The sequence below is a fragment of the Misgurnus anguillicaudatus genome, chromosome 20 (assembly GCF_027580225.2).
Source record: "Misgurnus anguillicaudatus chromosome 20, ASM2758022v2, whole genome shotgun sequence".
Lineage (NCBI taxonomy): Eukaryota > Metazoa > Chordata > Actinopteri > Cypriniformes > Cobitidae > Misgurnus > Misgurnus anguillicaudatus.
Window position 1 is genome coordinate 8,959,114 of NC_073356.2, and position 21,872 is coordinate 8,980,985.

The window sequence follows — 21,872 nt, forward strand, 5'->3', positions numbered from 1 at the left end:
AATAGCAGATTTGGTTTTAGGTCTTACAACTGGCTCTCTCTCCTCTTCCTCCTCTTCCTCATCATCTTCTATTTCCACAGTTCCTTTCATCTGCATCTCACCCAAAATCCCAACAGTTCCCTTGAGCAATGGAAACTGACCCTCAGAGCTCAAATAAGGAGGGGGGTCTGCATATTTTTGTTCCTTAGCCTTGGTTTCTTGTTCCAAGTCTTTCAACAGCCTTCTGGCCTGCTTTAAATGTTTACGCAGACTTTCCCCTTCTTTTTTGAACAATGCTAAAATCTCCTGTTCCCTTTCACGTTTTTCTTCTCTTTTTTTGTTTTTCTTACTCATCTCTTTGGTTTTGTAATTTTTAACCAATGTTTCCATCTCCTCACACAATGCCACATCAAAAGTCCCCTCTTCTGGCCATCTGGTGACCATATTTTTTGTACGTTTTTGCCATTTTTTAGACACTTTATTTATAAGATCCTTACACAATGGATACTTTGATCCCAAAGTTTCAACAGGACTGAATGCCATGTCTTTATTCATAATACAAAAACCCTTAGTACACTTTGTGGGTTTATTGAATTTTATACGTTCAATTGTTTATTCTCCTATATGTCCCCACAGGTTTTTATGCTTTGAAAGGAGATTGTATAAAATGTTTTCAAATCCAAAACATATCAAACAACAATATCAGCCATCTTTATTTCTTAGTTAAACCTTTATTTTTCATACAGAAACTTTGTTTTGACCAAACCTTCAGTAAGAAACTCGCATTCGTATCAATCCCTTTATTTATCTTTGGGCTCCCTTCATTTTTAGGGCTCATAACGCACACTCTAACCCTTTATTATTTTTAGGGCTTATACATTCAGTCTTTTGTCCCTTTATCTACAGGGCTCATCACTCATCAGTATCCCTATGAATATAGGGCCTATTAAACATTCATAAGTATCCCTTTTAATAGGGCTTATCAAACATTCACTCTACACCCACCAGACAGTAATTACACCCCCCTTTTTCAGCCCAAAGGCCTGTCCAAGGGAAACGCTCTCACCGTCTGCCAGATGCAGAGTTTATTTTAACAGTCTCACAGCAGCTTGCAGCCTCACTCAAAATTCCCACGCTCACAGACACAGACACAGACACAGACACAGAGTACTCCAACACTTAAAACCAAAAAACCGCACAGTTTACCTTATGCATTAAAACCCATTAATCATTTCACCTTCATCCACATGATTAATAAACAATATACAGATAAACACTGTATATCAACTCGTAATATTGATAACACTTCCTCCACACAATATTACCTTATGTGTCCATAACACTTCCTCGACAGGACACATAAACAATATACAGATAAACACTGTATATCAACTCGTAATATTGATAACACTTCCTCCACACAATATTACCTTATGTGTCCATAACACTTCCTCGACAGGACACATAAACAATATACAGATAAACACTGTATATCACCTTACACGCGTTCTCTTCACTTACAAATCTGTGTCAAATCACTATGGTCTTAATAGCCAACCCATCAGTAAGTCAATACAGATTCATGCATGCATGCCTTTGTTAAATTGTACCCTTGAAATCAAAACCCCTTTCACATATATGGTTCTTAAATTTAGAAGAGCTTAAATGTCTCACCACTTTGGGCAGTTCTGTCAAACAACACAAACCTAATTTAATAAGCAAAAAGTGCTTACCTTAGTATATGGCCATTCTTGTTTGTGTTGTTCGTCAGGTCCGCCCAGGTGGTTCGGTACTTCAGCCCTTTTCTATCCTGTTCGTGACGCCAAAATGTTGTGGTTTCCCTTTTTCAGATGAAACAATCTTCAATCTTAGGTTTTGATTTCAAAGATGGACTTTATTGTCAGCAAAATAAAGCCGTGAGGAGATCTTGCAAGATCCACTAAAGTTTTACTGTACCCCAAGTGGTATATATAAGCTGGCCTCCCCACCCCATGTACTCCATATATGGTCTAATATTCAGTAACATATGGTTTGTATCATATGGAAAACATATGGCATCACTTTGTCAAGAGTACAGTACGTCTTTTGTCTTAGCCTTCAACATGTAACAACCTTCGCCATGTATAAGAACATACTGCAATGCATGCTGGTAAATTTCATACACACAATGGTGAACTATGGTGGTATAGAAAACATAATGGTAAACACACACTAGTAAACTATGATTATATTCATATAGAAAAACATAATGGTAAAGTAAAATTATACTTAATTCCTTTATATTCGGATTAAAACAAACTTCATCACCCTCTATCATCTGTGTGCGTGCACGTAAGCGCCGGAGCGCGCTGCGACGCTTCGATAGCATTTAGCTTAGCCCCATTCATTCAATTGTACCATTTAGAGATAACGTTAGAAGTGACCAAACACATCAACGTTTTTTCCTATTTAAGACGAGTAGTTATACGAGCAAGTTTGGTGGTACAAAATAAAACGTAGCGCTTTTCTAAGCGGATTTAAAAGAGGAACTATATTTTATGGCGTAATAGCACTTTTGGGAGTACTTCGACTCGCCTGAAAAGTCGAGATGTCCGCTCTCATAATGGGAGAGGGAGGGTGTTACTGCGGCGAGTCGAAGTACTCCCAAAAGTGCTATTACGCCATAAAATATAGTTTCCTCTTCTTCATTTTTGTTTTGCTTTTCCCTCCATTGTACCGAAAGTGAATCGAACCGTGGCGCCTGAACCGAGGTACGAACCGAACCGGGACTTCTGTGTACCGTTCCACCCCTAATACTAATACTGTGTTTGACCCCTTTCGCCTTCAGAACTGCCTTAATTCTACATGGCACGGATTCAAGGTGCTGAAAGCATTCTTTAGAAATGTTGGCCCATATTGATAGTTCTTTCAAAAGTATGTGCTCATTCATGTGTAATTACTTCCACCCCACTAATCAAAGTATTCTCGTAAGTGTAGAATCTGCTATTTAAAATACATTCGGTCGAGTCGCTCGACTGGCGCATCCATGTTGTGCCTCCATCTTTGAAATACATTCGCCGATGAGGGACATTCCTGAAATTCCAGCTCCGCCTTTCGCGCTTTCAGACTACACTCACGCTGGCCGCTAGCTGAAGCCTCCTGTTGCATGTTTAGGCGGTGTACGTCATGGAGACAGTCTTATTTCAGAATATTAACAATTATAAAACTGATAGTTATTCTTAGTTAATTGTAAATTATTGTAATATGCTTATGACTTGTGAATTTAATGCTCAGTTAACGTAAATAAACCAGGGTTTGATGACATATGCAGCCTGCATGCGACCTGAGTAGACTGAATCCTTCGGATTTTACAACAGCCGCATACCGTGATGATCCCGCAATCTAATGCCTTGATTTGAGGCAGATTTGAAAGCCTGTTGAAGACCTATTATCTAGGACATTAAAACAAGTCGGCAAGGAAGCGAAAAGGGGATTTAAAACGACAACGCGACAGGAAAACAACAAGACCAAAGTCAATATTGGAGTAATGTTAGTTTTCCAAGATCATGAGGCTCACGGGACACCGAAGTTACCTACTTTCTATCTTCTCCACAGGTAATTCAGCATATTTGTTTAAATCTATACAGTGGTGTAAACTCGAAGTTTTATAGTTGCTTGTGTAACTATAGCATGGTTATGCATAACTCTTGTTAGTGTAAACACGCATGTGGTTTAATGTGTTCGAACAGCCACACGCCGTCTCTCTGCCCATTTATGTAATCTGAGGTACTGAGATAAATGTTTTTCCTCTTTTCTGACCTCCAGCACAAAAACACGGTGTACAGCACTATTTTTAGCATTTCATTGATAAAAGTGCTTGATCTGCGCGTCTTTCGTTTCATTTTACAAGCGTGTGAAAGTTGCGCGATCTTTTTTCACCAATATCAGAGAAAGCTCTTACATATACACGGACATGTAACGTTTACTTAAAACATAAGCATTGGACTCTGACATAATATTAGTTCGCGTCCATTTAAACCCGTCATTAGTCCCGCTCATGATTAAATCACAGGAGAGGGACTCGTCCAAAGACCATCTCCTCAGTAATCTGGAGAGAAGAGGTCGAAAATGGACAAAAATAGACGGATTAAAATACCAAGTGTAAACGTGATGTGTCTCTCTCATCCAATTGTGATCCGATTGACGAAAATACATCTTAATACCAAGTTTAACAACCCCTGTGATATTTTTCCTTGCGTCGATGAAAAAGTAGTGTCAAAGCTACGTTTATGGTTGCTTTTTGTTTGTGATTTAAAGCGGACATATCATGACTATCAGACTTTTTCCATGTTTAACATAAATCTGTGTGCTATGACGGATCACAGGCAAAGGACATTGCAAATTGTTCATTATTTTTGATTGCTTTTGCTTTGTACTGGAAGCCATGTTAACCTAAGGCTCCGAATGGGGGGGGGGGGCTAGAAAGTAATATTCAGTTGGTTGTCATATAGAATTTCACCGCTAGATGGGAGTAGATCCTACGCAGTGGAGCTTTAAGTACTAACTCTGGGATTTTAAAGAGCCATTAAGATGACAATTTTAAGCATCCTATCACTGTTTATAAGTTCCGGACAACAGGTTTAAATGCATGCAAGGTCAAAAAACACTGTAATTTCCTCAAAATATAAATGTAAAATTACCCCATTTCTCAAAGATCCCCAAACGATTCGTGTGAAGCCGTTCAACGACTCAAGTCTGCCTAAACCCCACCGTTCAGTAGCCTACTCTGCTCTGATTGGTCAACTGACAGAGTGTCTTTGCACAGATCACAGATCAGTCGCACAGATCAGTGGCACAGACCAACAATAGTGCAACATGTATTGACCTCGTGCTAACATGATTTATTGAGAAGACATTGTCAACATCAATACACAACATTCATCATTAATCAAGGCAATAACAACGACGATTGAAACTAACATTTTACACTCATTTAAGCATTTATGTAAACTAACCAGGTCATAGCAAAACCGTAAGTGAGTATGCATTAGCCGTTTGCTAACATGACTCTCTGACAGTAAATTAACAGTTTAAACACACAACATCATTCATCATTAATCCAAGCAATATAAACGACGATCGAAACTAACAATTTTACACTCATTTAAGCATTTATGTAAACTAACCGGGTCATAGCAAAACCGTGAGTATGCATTAGCCGTTTGCTAACGTGACTCTCTGACAGTAAATTAACTGTTTAAACACACAACATCATTCATCATTAATCCAAGCAATACAAACGATGATCGAAACTAACAATTTTACACTTACTTAAGCATTTATGTAAACTAACCGGGTCATAGCAAAACCCTTAGTGAGCATGAGTTACGTTAACTGCTTGCTATCGTGACTCTGACAGCATATAGAGTTTAAACAACGATATCATTCATCATTAATCCAAGCAATAAAAATGACTATAGACATTTTACACTCATTTAATCATTTATGTAAAATAACCGGGTCAAAGCAAAACCGAAAGTGCAGCATGCGTTAACCGCTTGCTAACGTGACTCTATGACAACAACATCATTCATCATTAATCCAAGCAATAAAAATAATGATAGACATTTTAAACTCATTTAAGCAAGTATGTAGCTATAATCATACTTACAGGTTGTGGTTAGGAGACGCATGTTGTTCTAAATAAAGTGGGTACTGAATAGGGCTGTCACTTTTCGTTCGAAAATCGATTGCACAATCGATCGGACCAACCAAAAAAAGTTTCGAAAACGAAAATAGGCAATCGATTTTAACCAAATATGTACACTATTAATTTTAAAATAATTAAACAGTAAAAAATATAGATGTAACAAAACTCACAAACAAGCAGAAAAAGAAAATAAAGAATTCCGAAAGTGCAGTAGATGTGCGAAAGCTAGACAGAAAATACCCAGCAATTTTACGCACCTATATGTTCACGCTTTCAATCGCTGCATCTAGTGTTTTGCAAAGAAAATGGAGGACAACGTCAATAAACCTGTGCAACACGAGAGAGCGTCGTAATTGTGACCTTACAGGAGATGATGAGTTATGACACGGAGCCACCCTTGCGAGCTGACAGAGACCCGCTTTTGAGATGGAAGATTGGCAGTACGAAATATGCAGCTGGCAACGAAGCACCCGAGTTTCCCTGGGACATCAGTGCGGTCGGAGTGCGTCTTCTGAACAGATGGACATATAGTAAATGAAAAGCGCTCTGTTCTTGACCCCTAAAATATTGATCGACTTGTTTTCCTCACCAATAATTTGTAATGGCCCTAGTCTTTTTGCGCATTTCATTATGCCTGCCTAGTGCCGCCTAAGTGTCGGTTACGTTTAATAAAAAAATACACAGCATGTTCTCAACTTCAAGTAAGTCTATTTAAAGTTTCATTTTTGAACAGTTGTTTGAAATGGATCGAATCATTATTTAAAATATATTTTGAATTGCCTAAATCATAAAAGCAGCCGGTTGAACCTGCAGTAATGTTTTTCATTTATGGCAGCAGTCCGCTCTGCATATTTTTTAGAGAATGTTGCACTACTGTTGCTGTTTTTTATTCTGCACGAAACTTAATGACAATGAATAAGAAATATTGCTGACTTGTGCGTTTCAGGCGCTCTCTTTACATTTGTCTGTTATTTGGCGTTAAATGGAAACGTCTTTTTTAGACATGGAAAATCGATTTTACAATCGATTCAATGAACACTTATATATTAAAAATCGAAAATGATTTTTTTACAAAAGTGACAGCCCTAGTACTGAACCATCTTTCATTGCCAAACGTCTAAAAATTAATTTTAACCACTGATTCTTCACAGCCAGACACGTTTAGTATATCTCTCCTTGAAAAAGTCTCCTTTGGTAGTGAAAACATCACAAACTGAAAACAAAGCGTGAGCTGATGTTTACAAACACTAACTAGCTGTGGGCGGGTCATAGTTTTCGTTTCTCCCGCGGGCAAGGCTGTAGGCGGAGATTATATCTCATGTGACGTGGATGTGTTTGTGTGACGAGGCCAATATCAGGAAGAAGACTCACTCCCTATAATGACTCGTTTCAGCGATTCAGAGCCGACTTCCTGCTTTAGAAGCCAAAAACTTTACTAATCGTGCACTTTTTGGTTCAACTACTTTACAAGTTGTTTACATTGATGGACAGCTACATGACACACTGCAATAAAGGTTAGTTTTGATTTTGGATCTGTGTGGCTCTTTAAGTATTTCTAATAGCTAATAAATGATTGGCAAAAACACAACTGTTACAACACTGCTTATTCAATGTACAATAAACAAATAATAAGAAGAATAATAAGAAGAGTTACACCGCACTCACGATCAATAAGGTGCCAGACAATAAAGTAGTCAATGAAAATAAATGTTGTCACCTCTAAGGGGACTAAATAAAGTAAGTTTTAAAGTTGAGCAAGCATAGAGCGGCCGCTTAAGCGTAAAGTCCAACCTCTGGCAACAACCAACACTGATTCACTTATGACCGTTGACCAGTATATTAATTATAAGGCCCATACTAGGATCAAGTGCGACCATGAGAACCGAATGAACAAGTGTAATACCAGAGCTTAATCGGAATAAACAAACATCCATCTAATTATGTAAAGTAATAATCAATCTGATTTTTATTATAATAGAAATGAGATCTTTATCCTTGGAGTCATCTGCAAGTGTCGGAAAAGACTGAACGCGCTAGAATCCTTCACCATGCCGATGGTTTCCGCCATTTGGGCCAACGGATGGATGGGTGAAATAATTTTTCCCCTTACAAGCAATTCAAAGCTACAAGGATTGTGAAAGTCTTTGTACAAATAAAAATGGTTTATCTGCAAAATACAAACTACCCTTCCACAAAATAGTGTCTTGTTTCACAGGTCGCATTCTAAGGTTGCATACGTCATTAAGATTGTCTCATTTCAGAAATGTAAGTTGGGGAGTTGAAGGCGACTTTGAAAGTGCTGTTTTTTCACAGGAATTCAGAGGACACATGAGGTGTATCCTTTGCTGTTGCAGACAGCCCACAATTCTTTGCGTTGATGTCAACAACCGTTTATTTGAAAAATAAATGTAAGTTATAATAATTATCGCCTTAAATCTCAGATAAAAACTGATAAATTTGGTTCTTCTTAATATATCCTCCTCCTTTTCCTCTGTAACAGATATCTGTTGTGCATTTGCCTCAACTCCTCAAGCAAACACAATTTCGTGTGAAATTTCTTTCCAAATTTATATTAAAAAAATGTATTTAAAAAAAGCCGATCCACAAGATGACCGATCCAATTCCGATATGTGCAATAGCGGTGGTTGTTACTGACAAGCTATTAAAAGGAAAAGGACAACGTATTATAAAAGCACCATAAATGTTTTATGCAAAGTCTTTTAATACACTGAATAGCTTCATGTGGAACAATGCACATTTAAAGTTATTTTAGTTCACAGAAACACTGTTACTTACTCGCAAACTGGGTTAATCCACTGGTAAAGCGGACGGATGAAACAACGCGTCATTCACACATGCACACACAAGATAACTGTAGGCTATTTTAAAGATCTGATTTTATAAAGTTGCAGTAAGCCGTTGGATGGATGCAATTCACTTTGTGCTGAGCACACGATACATCTATTCTCTTTGTGTTTTAACAGTTATAAACTTTCCATTGAGATGCAAGGATTCCCATGAGAGGATGCTTCAAGGGCATCAATTCTGCGCCCAGAAATGCATGAACATAGCGTGTTATGACTTAGGTGCATCAATTCTGCACCCGGAATGTGCATAAAAAGTCCGGTCAAACCACTGATCTATATAAATGACTGGACTGCGCATGACGTCACAACTGTGAAGCCACCGCGCCGCCATGTTGGTATACCCAAACGTTCTATTAAATCAATGGACGCGATCAGATTTTAATGATAAAACACCACTTTAATAGTCTTCGTTTTTATATCTGAAGTTACCCTGTACATTATTACAACACAAACGTCCTAAGCATGTACATAGTTATTTACTGAAAGTTGTACATTTTAGTTTTTAATCAGTAATTATACATTCATCTTCATTACGGTAATAGATCAGCAGACAGACCGCAGCATATTTAGAATTAATGACAAACGTGCTCATTCTGAAATCTAAATAAATGATCATACTTTGACCCGTATGTGCATGCAATAATTTGCTGGTTTTATGTTATCTAAACTTACAAGTTAGCTAAACTTATTAAGAGAAATAACACTGACCGTTTAGCTGAATGTCAAAAAAAAACGTTATTTATACCCGTGTCATTAACAGAACGCAGCAGACCCACTCACCTTAACGTTTTTTTATAAATCCATTTTCCTGCCCGATTAAAGCATAAACATTTCAAATAACAACAGAAATGATGTTTTATATATACAAGGTTTGGGAGGAGCTGATCAGTCAATGAACTCGGCTGGCTTTCAATCATTAATCAATGAACATGGCTGGCTCTTAATCACTAATCAATGAACTTGGCTGGCTCTCAATCACTAATCAATGAACACGGCTGGCTCTCGATGATTAAGCAATGAACACGGCTGGTTATCAATCACTAATCAACACAACAACTTAGTACCAGCTCTATAAATAATCATAGAGTCCTTACCCTCAATTCTCTGGGACATTATTGCAAGATGTCCAGTCAAACAAACCCAGCACAGGAAATTCACCATACCACACAGGATTATCTCGGGCCTTCCGACAGCGGTCGGGATGTTTCAATCAAGCCCGAGGCCTCCCCACAGGCCGGGCGATCTTCCCGCATTGCTACACGAATCCCGAGGAGAAAAGAACCGTCTCCTCGCACCCCGCAGAGGCGCTCCCCACCATCACAGGCATCTTCATACGCTTCTGCTTCTCCAGGAATCCCCGACATCAATAAATGGTCCACCCTAGGCCTCGAACTAGCTCTTGAAAATGCAGATATTCCATTCTCACGTAAACAAACAAAGGCGCAACTGTTCAGCCTACTCCGCGATAGCCGGAGGGCTACTCAACCCCCGCAAACAGCCGTGACAGCAAGCTCTGACTCCTCGTCTCTGCAAGCACGGAGTACACCGTACTCCCGAAAGACACCAGAGAAAACACGGAGGTCTCAAAGACACCGCATGAAGCCATCAGCTAGCCTGGGTCGCCCGCCGATGTCTCCAGCAGCCAGCTCACAAGCGAGTCAGCTAGCAAGCCAGCCAGACAGCGCGAACATGCTTCCGCTCACGGCAACGGCTTCGCTCCTCCCACTGCCGCTTCTTTCTCCCGGCCAATGGCCTGCTGCCCCTCCGTCTCTCTATCACATGGGGTTGCGTTCAGCAGCAGCGCCAGCCGCATCTATTTTTCATTCTCACATTTATCACATTGTTTCCGCAGGAGCTGACCCGAGCGCGGCAACGTCTTCGCTCCTACCTCTGCTGCTTCCTTCTCCCGGCCAATGGCCTGCTGCCCCTCCGTCTCTCTATCACACGGGGTTGCGTTCAGCAGCAGCGCCGGCCACATCTATTTTTCTTTCTCACATTTCTCCCACTTTTGCAGCAGGAGCCGAATCGAGCGTGAGGATGCCTCCGCTAACGAGTCAGGCCCCGGTTTTCGCTGCAGGAGCCAACACGAGCGTGAGGATGCCTCCGCTAACGAGTCAGGCCCCGGTTTTTGCCGCAGGAGCCGACACGAGCGTGAGGATGCCTCCGCTAACGAGTCAGGCCCCGGCACCCTCTATGACTTTTCAACCTGATATTTTCGCCCACGGATCGACCCAAAGCGTGAGGCTGCCTCCGCAAGCGGCCCCAGCGGCTTCTTTTTCTGTTGATTCTGTTCCCCAGACCCGTCAGCCTTTCACGCTGGCTACCGCAGCACCAATGCCCATCCCACCCAACGCATTGGCCTTGGAACCTCCCCCTGTCATCAATTCCATCAGGCAACAGATCCTCGCAGAAATTGAGGCAGCCGGCATCAGAAGCGGATCTTCACCCAACACTAGTGCCTCCCTATTCAACTATAATATTCCCTTAAATCATCCACTCAAAGACCTTCTTACCGCCTCTCTAGATACTATACTCCAAGCAGTCTCAATGGGAACTCTTCAAACCTATCTGACAGCTTGGAGAAGCTTCAGAACTTTCCATCATTTACACCAGATCCCTTTAGCCACTTACCATAACATCATTCATATCGTACCTGCATAAAGTCAAACACCTTCGAATCAGCACAATTAAAGGGTATATGAGCGGAATCCAATTTTTTTTCACAAACTAATGTTAGGTTCACCCTCAACTGCTATCACTAATCCCCAGACCGCCATGCTTTTAAAAGGTATTGAAAAAACCCAACCCAAGAGTCCAGATCCCAGGTTACCCATAACCATAGAAACCCTTTCAAAATGTCTAGCCACTCTTCGCAAAGGCTACTCCTCAGTACATACTGCCCGAACCCTAGACGCCATGTTCATGTTAGGCTTTTTAGGTTTCCTCCGCTGTTCAGAATTCACTGCTTCAGCCACCTTTGACCCAAACCTACACCCAACCATCTCTGATCTAGCCATAATAGATGACGAAACCATCTCATTTTTTATCAAACACAGCAAGACGGACCAAATGAGAAAAGGACACCACATATACATTTTCAAAATTCAAACTCCCATCCAACCATACCAAGTTCTCAAAGCCTACACTTCCTTCCGTTGCCACCAGATCAAATCCTCTTCCGACCCACTTTTTGGGGATGAATTCAACCGCAAATTAACCCGCTTTTGGTTTCAGAAGCACCTAAAACAAGTTCTGCTAACATCCGGGTCCCCCCCCATGAATTTTCAAGTCATTCCTTACGCATTGGAGCAGCCATAACAGCTGCCAAAAAACGGACTCCCTGACTCCCAGATACAAACCCTAGGCCGCTGGTCTTCGGAAGCATTCAAAGATTACATCAGGGCAGACCGTGCTTCCATCAAAAAAAGCCCACCAAACACTCACGGCCCAGCAAACGGACATAAGATCACACCGTCACACATAAACCCATCATCACCCTCGATCCACTTCCCTGCCTCCGCAGAAGCTAATACCGGCAACTCAAGCTGACACCCTCATCAAAATCTTACACAGCCCTACCGCAACAGATTCCTTCTCAGATAACAACAACTGTCGCAGCGCGACCGCTCTTGCAGAAGCCCAAGCTTTTATTTCACTCTCTGCCACAGCAGATGCCTTTTTAAGCCAGTATCGCAGCAGCGACCGCCCCCACAGGGGCCCGTGCTTCTTTCACATGCTCTGCCAATAAAACCTTCCCTTTCCAACTCAGGCCAGTATCGCAGCAGCGACCGCCCCCGCAGGGGCCCGTGCTTCTTTCACATGCTCTGCCAATAAAACCTTCCCTTTCCAACTCAGGCCAGTATCGCAGCAGCGACCGCCCCCGCAGGGGCCCGTGCCTTTCCTCGATCTGCCGCAGCAGATTATTTCAACCTCGAAGCCCGTAGCGCAGCGCGACCGCCCCCACAGGGGCCCGTGCTTCCTTCACATTTTCTGCCGAGCAGAATCTATGCATCTATCGCTGCCTAAGCAGTACTGCTCCCTCTGGAGTTTTCTTCTTCCCCAACTACCTCATGTCTGGCTCCTCTAGAGCACAGCCCATCTCAGGGCACAAACTGCTTCCTTCGCTCCCCTGGAGTCCTACCTTGCTCCTTACAGCACTACCTCCCCTATTACCTTTAAAAACTCCCCGCTCTTCTTCAGAGCACAATTTTCTCCCATCCCTACATATTGGCAGCAGCAGATTTTGCTCCCCCGGAGCCCCCTATATTCTTCAAACTACAGCCTTTGGGTCCAGGCCTCTGCCCCACCTCATACTATCCTTCTCAACCTCTTCACAGCACTTCTCAACAGTGCCCGCTCTCCAGAGCTGCCTTTTTCAATTCTACCCTCTACTTCAGCATTTTCCCCAATGAGGGCCAGCACCTCGCCTTCTCAAGCCAGCCTTCTTTGGGGAATTGTTGTTCAGGCGGCTGTCCTGCACCACCTGCTCTTTTTGGGGATAACCCGGGTCAGGGCACGCCCCAGGCCCGGGGCTCCTTCCCCGGTCAAGAGACGAACGTTCCGAACTCGGGGGGTATTTCCTGAGCTCGGAACCTTCGCCCCGGGACAGCACGCCACTCACGCATATTAGCAGTCCCACTTTATTGTCAGTGAGGCGAACTCGTAAAATGATGTTTTATATAAACAAGGTTTGGGAGGAGCTGATCAGTCAATGAACTCGGCTGGCTTTCAATCATTAATCAATGAACATGGCTGGCTCTTAATCACTAATCAATGAACTTGGCTGGCTCTCAATCACTAATCAATGAACACGGCTGGCTCTCGATGATTAAGCAATGAACACGGCTGGTTATCAATCACTAATCAACACAACAACTTAGTACCAGCTCTATAAATAATTATAGAGTCCTTACCCTCAATTCTCTGGGAAATTATTGCAAACCCACCTCCACCCCTTTGCCTCACTACGTACATTTAGCTCAGCACCGGGGATAACCCGGGTCAGGGCACGCCCCAGGCCCGGGGCTCCTTCCCCGGTCAAGGGACGAACGTTCCGAACTCGGGGGGTATTTCCTGAGCTCGGAACCTTCGCCCCGGGACAGCACGCCACTCACGCATATTAGCAGTCCCACTTTATTGTCAGTGAGGCGAACTCGTAAATTAACAGTTAATTTACGTACACATATCCTAAAAATAATCTTGCGTGACTGATACGCTGTAAAGCGGGTGAATTTAAAACATGATTTTGAATGGAAGTCAATGACGCCGTCTGCCGGTTGGGTATACCAAGATGGCGGCTCGAACTCTGCGCTGGCTTCACCTCACGCTGTTACGTTAAGCGTTCTATGCGCAATCCAGTCATTTATATAGACCAGTGGGTCAAACGCATAATTTCCAAAATAAACATTTTTTTTAAAAATGTAAAAAATAGAGCTAATTTTTTTTTACTTTTTTTACTGTGTCCACACAAAAGCTGCAGGTGTTTTTAAATTTTCTGCTTATTTTCACTCCTGCTAACTTCTGAGACAGCGGCGGAGGAGGTCGTTTGACGCACACAGAGGAATTATTACCCCCCAAAAAATATCAACAGTAGAGATTGAAATACTGGCACACTATCGTGGGAAAAAATATCACGATAGTTAGCTGTATCGATATTTTTGCACATCCCTACTTGTAAATCATTTTAAATTATTGATTTTAACACTTAAAATGATACTAGATGTAGCAGAAACCGCTATACACATTTAATTACAAAAGTATCGGGCAGATATTGGTATCGGCTGATATACGGAATTCTGGTATCGGAATCGGATCGGGAATGAAAAAGTGGGATCGGGACATCCCTAGTCCTCGTGAGGATACAACTTTTGAAATTAATTTAAATGAGACACAGCTAGTGAATTTTTATTAAATGCTCACTCCATTGCATTTAATATTTTGTCTTTGATCAATAGTTATGTTTGTCTTTATTCTTCTAATAAGATATTAACAAAGTTATAAAAGAAAAAGATGTGGTTGTTTCCAAAATTAGATTTGTTTTCTAATGTGCAATGACTCAGCTTTAATAACAGCATTGACATCTGTCTTCTGTCTCTGTGTGAATATAGAAAAAGATACAGAATCTCAATTCATGCTGCTTTGTGTAAATAAGAGTAATGAGAATTTAACTCAATCATGTTTCTTTCAGATGTGAAGAGTGAATCATGTTGTGATGGAGAAACGTCCTCAACATCAGAAGAGCGACTGACAGCACAAACTCTTTCCTGCATCACCTGTGGAAAGACATTCAGCTCACAGAGACATTTAGAGACACATGAGAGAAAACACACAGAACAGAAACTCAGCTTTACTACCTTACAAGAGAAGAAACTTCATCATTCAAAAGTGCACGGAGAGAAGAAGAAGAAGAAGAAGAAGTTTTACTGTGAGCAGTGTGGGAAGAATTTTGACTTCTTATCTCAGCTGAAAGTTCACATGAGGACACACAGTGGTGAAAAGCCTTTCTACTGCACTGAATGTGGAAATTACTTCACCACCAAACAAAGTCTTGATGCTCATCAGAGAATTCACACAGGAGAAAAACCATACGAGTGTCCTCACTGTGAGATGAGATTCAGACAAAAAAGCAATCTGAAAAGACATGTGTTTAAACACACCAATGAGAGACCGTATCAGTGCAGTAAATGTGACAAAGCCTTTAAGAATTCAGCTTCATTAAATTTACACCAGAAATATCATTCTGAAGAGAAACTTTATCAATGTTCATTCTGTGATAAAAGTTTCTGTCAGAACTCTAATCTTATATGCCACAAGAGGATTCACACTGGAAAACCTTACAAATGCTCTCAGTGTGAAAAGACGTTTACTCAGTCAAGTAATTTAAAAGTCCATGAGAGAATTCACACCGGAGAGAAACCTTATCACTGTAGTCTCTGTGGGAGGAGTTTTGGACAGCATAATAGTTTCGTAATGCACCAGAGAATTCATACAGGTGAAAAACCTTACAAATGCTCAAAGTGTGACAAAACGTTTAATAAGTCAAGTAACTTAAAAGCCCATGAGAGACTTCATACAGGAGAGAAACCTTACATCTGCTTGATCTGTGGAGAGAGATTCACTCATCATGGAAGTCTTCAGTATCATCAGAAGAAACACAAGGACATTGAAATCATCATTGTGCCTTAGTGCCTTAAAGTTTTGCAATTTATCTGGACTTATTACACGGCTCTCTTGAATGCTTGATTCTGATTGGTCAGTTGAGACATTTGCAGGTTCGTTCTTTTCAAATAATAACCGCTCCAAAATAATAACGCATAGCCGGCACTACTTGCACGCGTAAAATCCCTCCGCGCCAACAAAGATTACCGTCTGGCGCCATCTTCTGACAAACACTGGACATTGACAACCACAATGGAAAATTTCGACATTAATTTTAACATGTACGGTAAAAACAAAACGTTTGAACAGTGGATAGATGACGATTCAGATGGCTCCCCTATTAAGAAGAAAAAACGAAAATGTAACTACGAAGAACAAACAACGACAAGACACAGAGAGCTTTCTGAGACGGAACTTGACCAAATAGAGCATGACAGCTATGAAGCAAACACAAAAAAAATACAGAATGGGCAATAAAACTTCTCGAAGACTGGCTAAAAGAGAAAAAAAATGGAGACCGAGTCAGACAAGTATGAAGCAGAGGATCTAAATAAGGTGTTAAGATCATTTTATGCATCTGTGCAAAGTGCGAACGGTCAGACTTATTCAATAGCCAGCTATATGGCCATCAGGACTGGCATTGCCAGATATTTTAAAAAGTTTGATATCCTGAAAAGTCCAACCTTAAACTCCAGCAATGCAGTTTTTAAATCTACAATTAAAGCCATTCGTAAAGCTGATAAAGACACTAGTCACCATCATCCACCGATCTCGCCAGCAGACATGCATCTAATACGAAACTCTGATGTGCTGTCGCCAGACACAGCAACTGGTCTAGTTCGGAAAGTGTGGTTTGATGTACAGCTACATCTAGCAAGACGAGGCAGAGAAGGGAACCGAGATTTAAGAAGGGATTCTTTTACCATGAAATGGGACGACAATGGCACCGAATACATTACTCTGGCCCACAATGCAGAGACTAAAAACCACAAAGACCCGAAAGATCCATGTAAAGAAAATTACAGAGGCTGCATCTTCGCTGAACCCAACAACCCCAAGTGTCCTGTTGCTACTTTCAAAAAATACCTGGCACTCTGTCCGTCAGACGCAGACGCATTTTATCTTCATCCACTACGACAAAACCAGGAAACACTGAACAAAAGAACAGTCTGGTACTCTAAAGAGCCGATGGGACATAACTACCTTGCCAAGATGATGCCCACAATCAGCGAAGCAGCTGGCCTCTCACGAAGATACACAAACCACAGTTTAAGAAGCACGGCTGTGCAACTTCTCTCGCGTGCCGGATTGGAAACAAGAGAGATTATGACTGTGACCGGACATAGATGTGAAAGCAGTCTAAAGACTTACTGGACTCCGACCACCGCTGACAGACAGAAATGGAGCAGTATACTCTCATCAAATCCTCACAACAGCTTGGCAAGCAGTAAGTGTTCGTATTAAATATATACCTTTATCATAAAATGCAATCACCAACATATTTTAATGATGAGTGTGATTTTAGGTGCAATCAACACAACGTCCATAGAGGAAACTTCCGCTGACTCTACCAAAAACATCAACTTCAACATCCCACCGGGACCACATTTACAATGTCACAGTTCACAATTAATGGAAATGTGCAATTTAATACTTGTAAATAAATAACATACTCAAATATATATATATATTCATATGTTGATGTTTATAAATAGTCCTTCTGTATTTTCTGTCTTTTTATGTAATTCCTTTGAATGTTAGTCAGGTGGTGGTACTATATCGTTTCGCGGAAGGATAAACATGTGAATAAAAAAAATATGCTAATAAAATGTTTCAAATTCATATTCATGTCCAGTTTTTTTTCTTATGTGGCAAGTAGCCGTGTTATAAGCGGGATAATGTAGAGGCAGCCGGTAGTTATTGGGAAATAAGCCCCTTCAGTGTGATACAAGACCCTCCGCTTCGCGTCGGGTCCTGATCACACTGTCGGGGCTTATTTCCCAATAACTACCGGCTGCCTCTACATTATCCCTTACATATATCATAACTATAAATTAGCAGGATCACTTGCTGAAGAGAAAATGTAGGTGACAGGCAGGGTTGTATAAGGTTTTGGAGTATACTAGATTATAATATATGAAGAGTTTGGTTCCAAAACGCGATAAACACCATTTTTGAAAAATAAAATAGTTACTGCCAATATCAGTATTATATCAGGTCAATATTTAAAAGTAAATTCTTAATTTTAAGCAAAATCCAATATCCACCGTGTTATTCTGTCATCTTTTCTCCCTTTTTTCCCGAAACGCGATAAACGCCAGTCCTCCTTTTTTACAGAATGCAATAAATCCGCTCCACAAATTACAGCGCACCATTCCACACATTGTAAACAAACAATGGCGGTGCGTTGAGTACACAGAGTCCTAGTTTTCCTCATCTATTTTGTACTTTGTGATCAATAAACAAACAAAAACAAAATTATACTTTAATGGCATTGATAAACCTGTGGTGGTTTTCGGGAAAGAAATGTAAGCCATCAACGTCTAATAATTTATTTGAGAGGCACTCGGAAGACAGTTGCTTGTTCTCCTGACAGCTTCAAGTTTCTCTCATGCCAACACATTGATTCCAGGGGATCTTTTAAAAAACTTCCCATTATTTTACTCAAAGTCAACAAAAATCGAGCAGGACCAAAACATTTTACAGCTGATCGCTGTAAACAATGCTAAGCGACGACGTCAAGTATAACCGCAGCAATGACTGTGTTCTTAATATGACAAAGTAAGTGTTTTGATTAATGACATTAATGTTTATTTTTTAATAAGTGTATACCACTAGTCAAATAAATGAATATAAAATGGCAAAGATAAATGCACATTAATACATTGATTGAATAGATTTATAGCATGAAAAAAACTTGGATTTAAAAAAGTCATGGATTTATTGCATTTTGTGGAAAAAATAATTCGTTTTTATAGTAAATCTTTGAAAATCAAGTTATGGATTTGAATTTGTTATGTTTTTATAACATAAAAGATGCTATGTGAAAGTTTGTAACAGGAAATAGTGGTTTTCATCTTGTCACTTGGGATAGAAAACACGTTGTCAGAATGGATTTATTGCGTTTTGGAACCAAACTCTTCATATTTCCTACTATGTATATATGATTTGCAAAGACAATAGTATTCAATGGCAATAAACATCTCATATGGCTATAAATATCCTCAAATAACCTAACATTACAGCATAATGACTGGAGCGGACAGCATAATGACTATTCATAATGGAGCGGACAAGGGCGCTTGGCAATCGTTAGCTGAGCTGCTGGCTAACAACACTGATGTTGATTACTATCGTTAGCTTGAACTGCTAGCTAAAAACGGGGATGTAGCATTGCAAGGTTCTTTGTAAATCTGAAAAAAATGGTTTCAGTAGTTCGCTTCTCTAATGATGGCAGGCAGTGAACCAGGTAGTGATTGACCATTCTCTAATTCAATTGCATTGGGCATTGTCAGATTGACGGCAACCTAGCCCAATGGCGTTTAGGCGAATCATATTTCAAAGGAATCCGTTGCCTCTGTCCTCCTATCGCATAGTAACTTATTTTACTTAGGGGCGGTTTCCCGGACAGGGATTAGCTTAATCCAGGACTAGGCCTTAGTTTACTTGGGAAATATAACTAGTTTTAACAAACATGCCTTACTAAAAACATTACCTGTGTGCATTGTGAGGCAAACAAAGGGCCCTGATGTATTTTAAGATATGTCAGTGCAAGTTGTTTTCAGTTTGCACAGCTCTTAAAAATGTTTTACTCTAGGACTAGTCTAATCCCTGTCCGGGAAACCGCCCCTGAGTGTTTTAGGGTATAATTCCGTTTATTCACATCATGTGATTGGATAAGATACAAGAGAAGTGGAAATACGCCGTATACCTGCGTATACCCTGCACTACTGTTAAGAAGTGGGTATACGCAAATCCGACTGAAAAATAAGTGGGAATATGCTGTATACCTGCGTATACCCTGGACTACAGCACTGGGTCATACCAAGTAGTCGGTGCGGTTGGCGAGGGGGGGGCACGTTATAGAGTATTTAAAATATAATCTTTCTAGCTGGTAAATGAAATTTAATAAAGAAAACAAACAAAAGTGTTTATTCGGAACATTTCATATTTAATCTGAATGATGTGATGATATTGGGGGGGGGGGGTTAAATTAGCTGTATTTGATTTTTGAGGGGGTCATGACCCCCGTAACCCCCGTGCAAATTACCCGCATGGGCATTTGCCAAGGCCCACAGCCTGCTAAAAGGATGGATGCTGAAAAAGCAGAAGGTGGATTTTTCAGATAAATCTTCTGTTGAATTACACCACAGTCACCACAAATATTGTAGGAGACCTACTGGAGCCTGCATGGATTGAGGATTTACCCAGAAAACAGTGAAGTTTGGTGGCGGAAAAACCATGGTCTGGTTACATCCAGTATGGGGTTGTGCGAGAGATCTGATGGGTGGAAGGCAACATCAATAGTCCAAAATTCCAAGAAATCTTAGCTACCTCTTATATTCCAAACCATAAAAGAGGCAAAATTCTGCAGCAGGATGGTGCTCCATCGCATACTTCCATCTCCACATCAAAGTTCCTCAAGGGGAAGAAGATCAAGATGCTCCAGGATTGGCCAGCCCAGTCACGAGACAGGAACATCATTGAGCATATGTGGGGTAGGATGAAAGAGGAAGCATGGAAGATGAAACCAAAGAATATTGATGAACTCTGGGAGGTATGCAAGACTGCTTTCTTTGCTATTCCTGATGACTTCATCTATGCATTGTATGAATCCTTGTCAAACCGCATGGATGCAGTCCTTCAAGCTCATGGAAGTCATACAAGATATTACATTTGATTCTAACAGCACCACTACTGAATTTGCTGACATATTTTTGAATTTGCAGTAAATTTGTTCAATTTCTGTATAGGCACCAAAATTTTACCTTTCTGTCTTGATTAAATGATACATTTTTTTTTCAGTGAAATTAATTTATTTTAGTGCATTAAACATCATTTGGGAGGGTTTTAGCTTTTCATATGAGCTATTTCTAACACCAATTGATTAATTAAAAGTCAGGTTAATTGCAGGGCGACAAGATTTTGTCAGGGAGTGTAAATATGTTTCAGCACTATATTAATATAAGGCTACAAAAATAAGGCTTACAAAATAAAATAAAGAGGAAGAAGAACAATAACAAAGGGTTGATACGGACATGAAGGGTTTATCCACCCCAGTCTGCAACACAACCATTTTGATCCCAAGTTTTAACCTGTTGAAAACAAGAATGGATGAGAAAAATAATGTTTTACAACCAGGGCCAGCGCTACCTATAGGCAGAGTAGGCAAATGCCTAGGGCCTCAAGTTTGGAAGGGGGCCTCCATAACTGCTAAATCCATGTGCGCTTGTCACTACTGACAGCATTAAATAAAGTTTTAAGGTGAGTTCGACTTTATGCGGAGCATCCGCTGCAGGAACCGCAGGCAGATGACATCAAGAGAACAACTGATAAGCAGACTCTTCTATATGATTTCTTGATTCGCTCTCGCAGTGTTTTGATATCATCCACTGTCGGTTCTTGGAGTACCTCATAAAGTTAAAGAAGCCTAGATGAACAGCATTCAAATCTCTGCAGCTGACCGACTTTGCGTGACGCTGAAAGTGGTTATCTTGTCCTTTGATTCCTGCTTAGCAAAAGCAGCATGCAAAGACAGTGCAGCACATGATGGTATAAAAAGGTATTGACATAGAAATATATCCATAGTCTAATAGATAACTTTATATATTGGTTCAGTAAGAGGGGAAGTCCTCTTCATACCCCGCTAAAAAAAAAAAACGTTTTCTAGGAGGTGTTTATCTGTAGTTTTTTACAGTTAGGGTTTTTGCAATGTGTTGTCTTAGTGTTGTGTTTGTGTTTTGATGTGTTATCACAAAAATGCGACGTTTTAAATAAATTACTGCATCCACAACAAATTTGACCTGTCTTAAAATTATTAACACATGTGGTTTTGCATAATTTGTAATTAAATTTTAACATAAAACAAAGTCTGGCTAGACAGACAGAAGCGTGCAGCCAATGCCAGGTAGGACCACACCCTCTTACCTGATGGCATATAAGGCCAATCCGCGCTGCTG

The 21,872-nt window shown here is 40.7% G+C and overlaps 1 protein-coding gene across 1 annotated transcript in view; it reads left to right on the forward strand.

The window, feature by feature from the left end:
• The window catches only part of LOC129454488 (uncharacterized), a 33,941-nt gene extending 16,360 nt beyond the window's left edge, over nucleotides 1-17,581 (forward strand). Inside the window, exons 3-4 of the mRNA XM_073858074.1 lie at nucleotides 14,723-17,140; nucleotides 17,219-17,581. Of these exons, the coding sequence (XP_073714175.1) occupies nucleotides 14,723-15,720 (998 nt within the window). The 3' untranslated portion in view covers nucleotides 15,721-17,140; nucleotides 17,219-17,581. The remainder of the gene's footprint in view (nucleotides 1-14,722; nucleotides 17,141-17,218) is intronic.
• The last annotated feature ends 4,291 nt before the right edge of the window (nucleotides 17,582-21,872 follow it).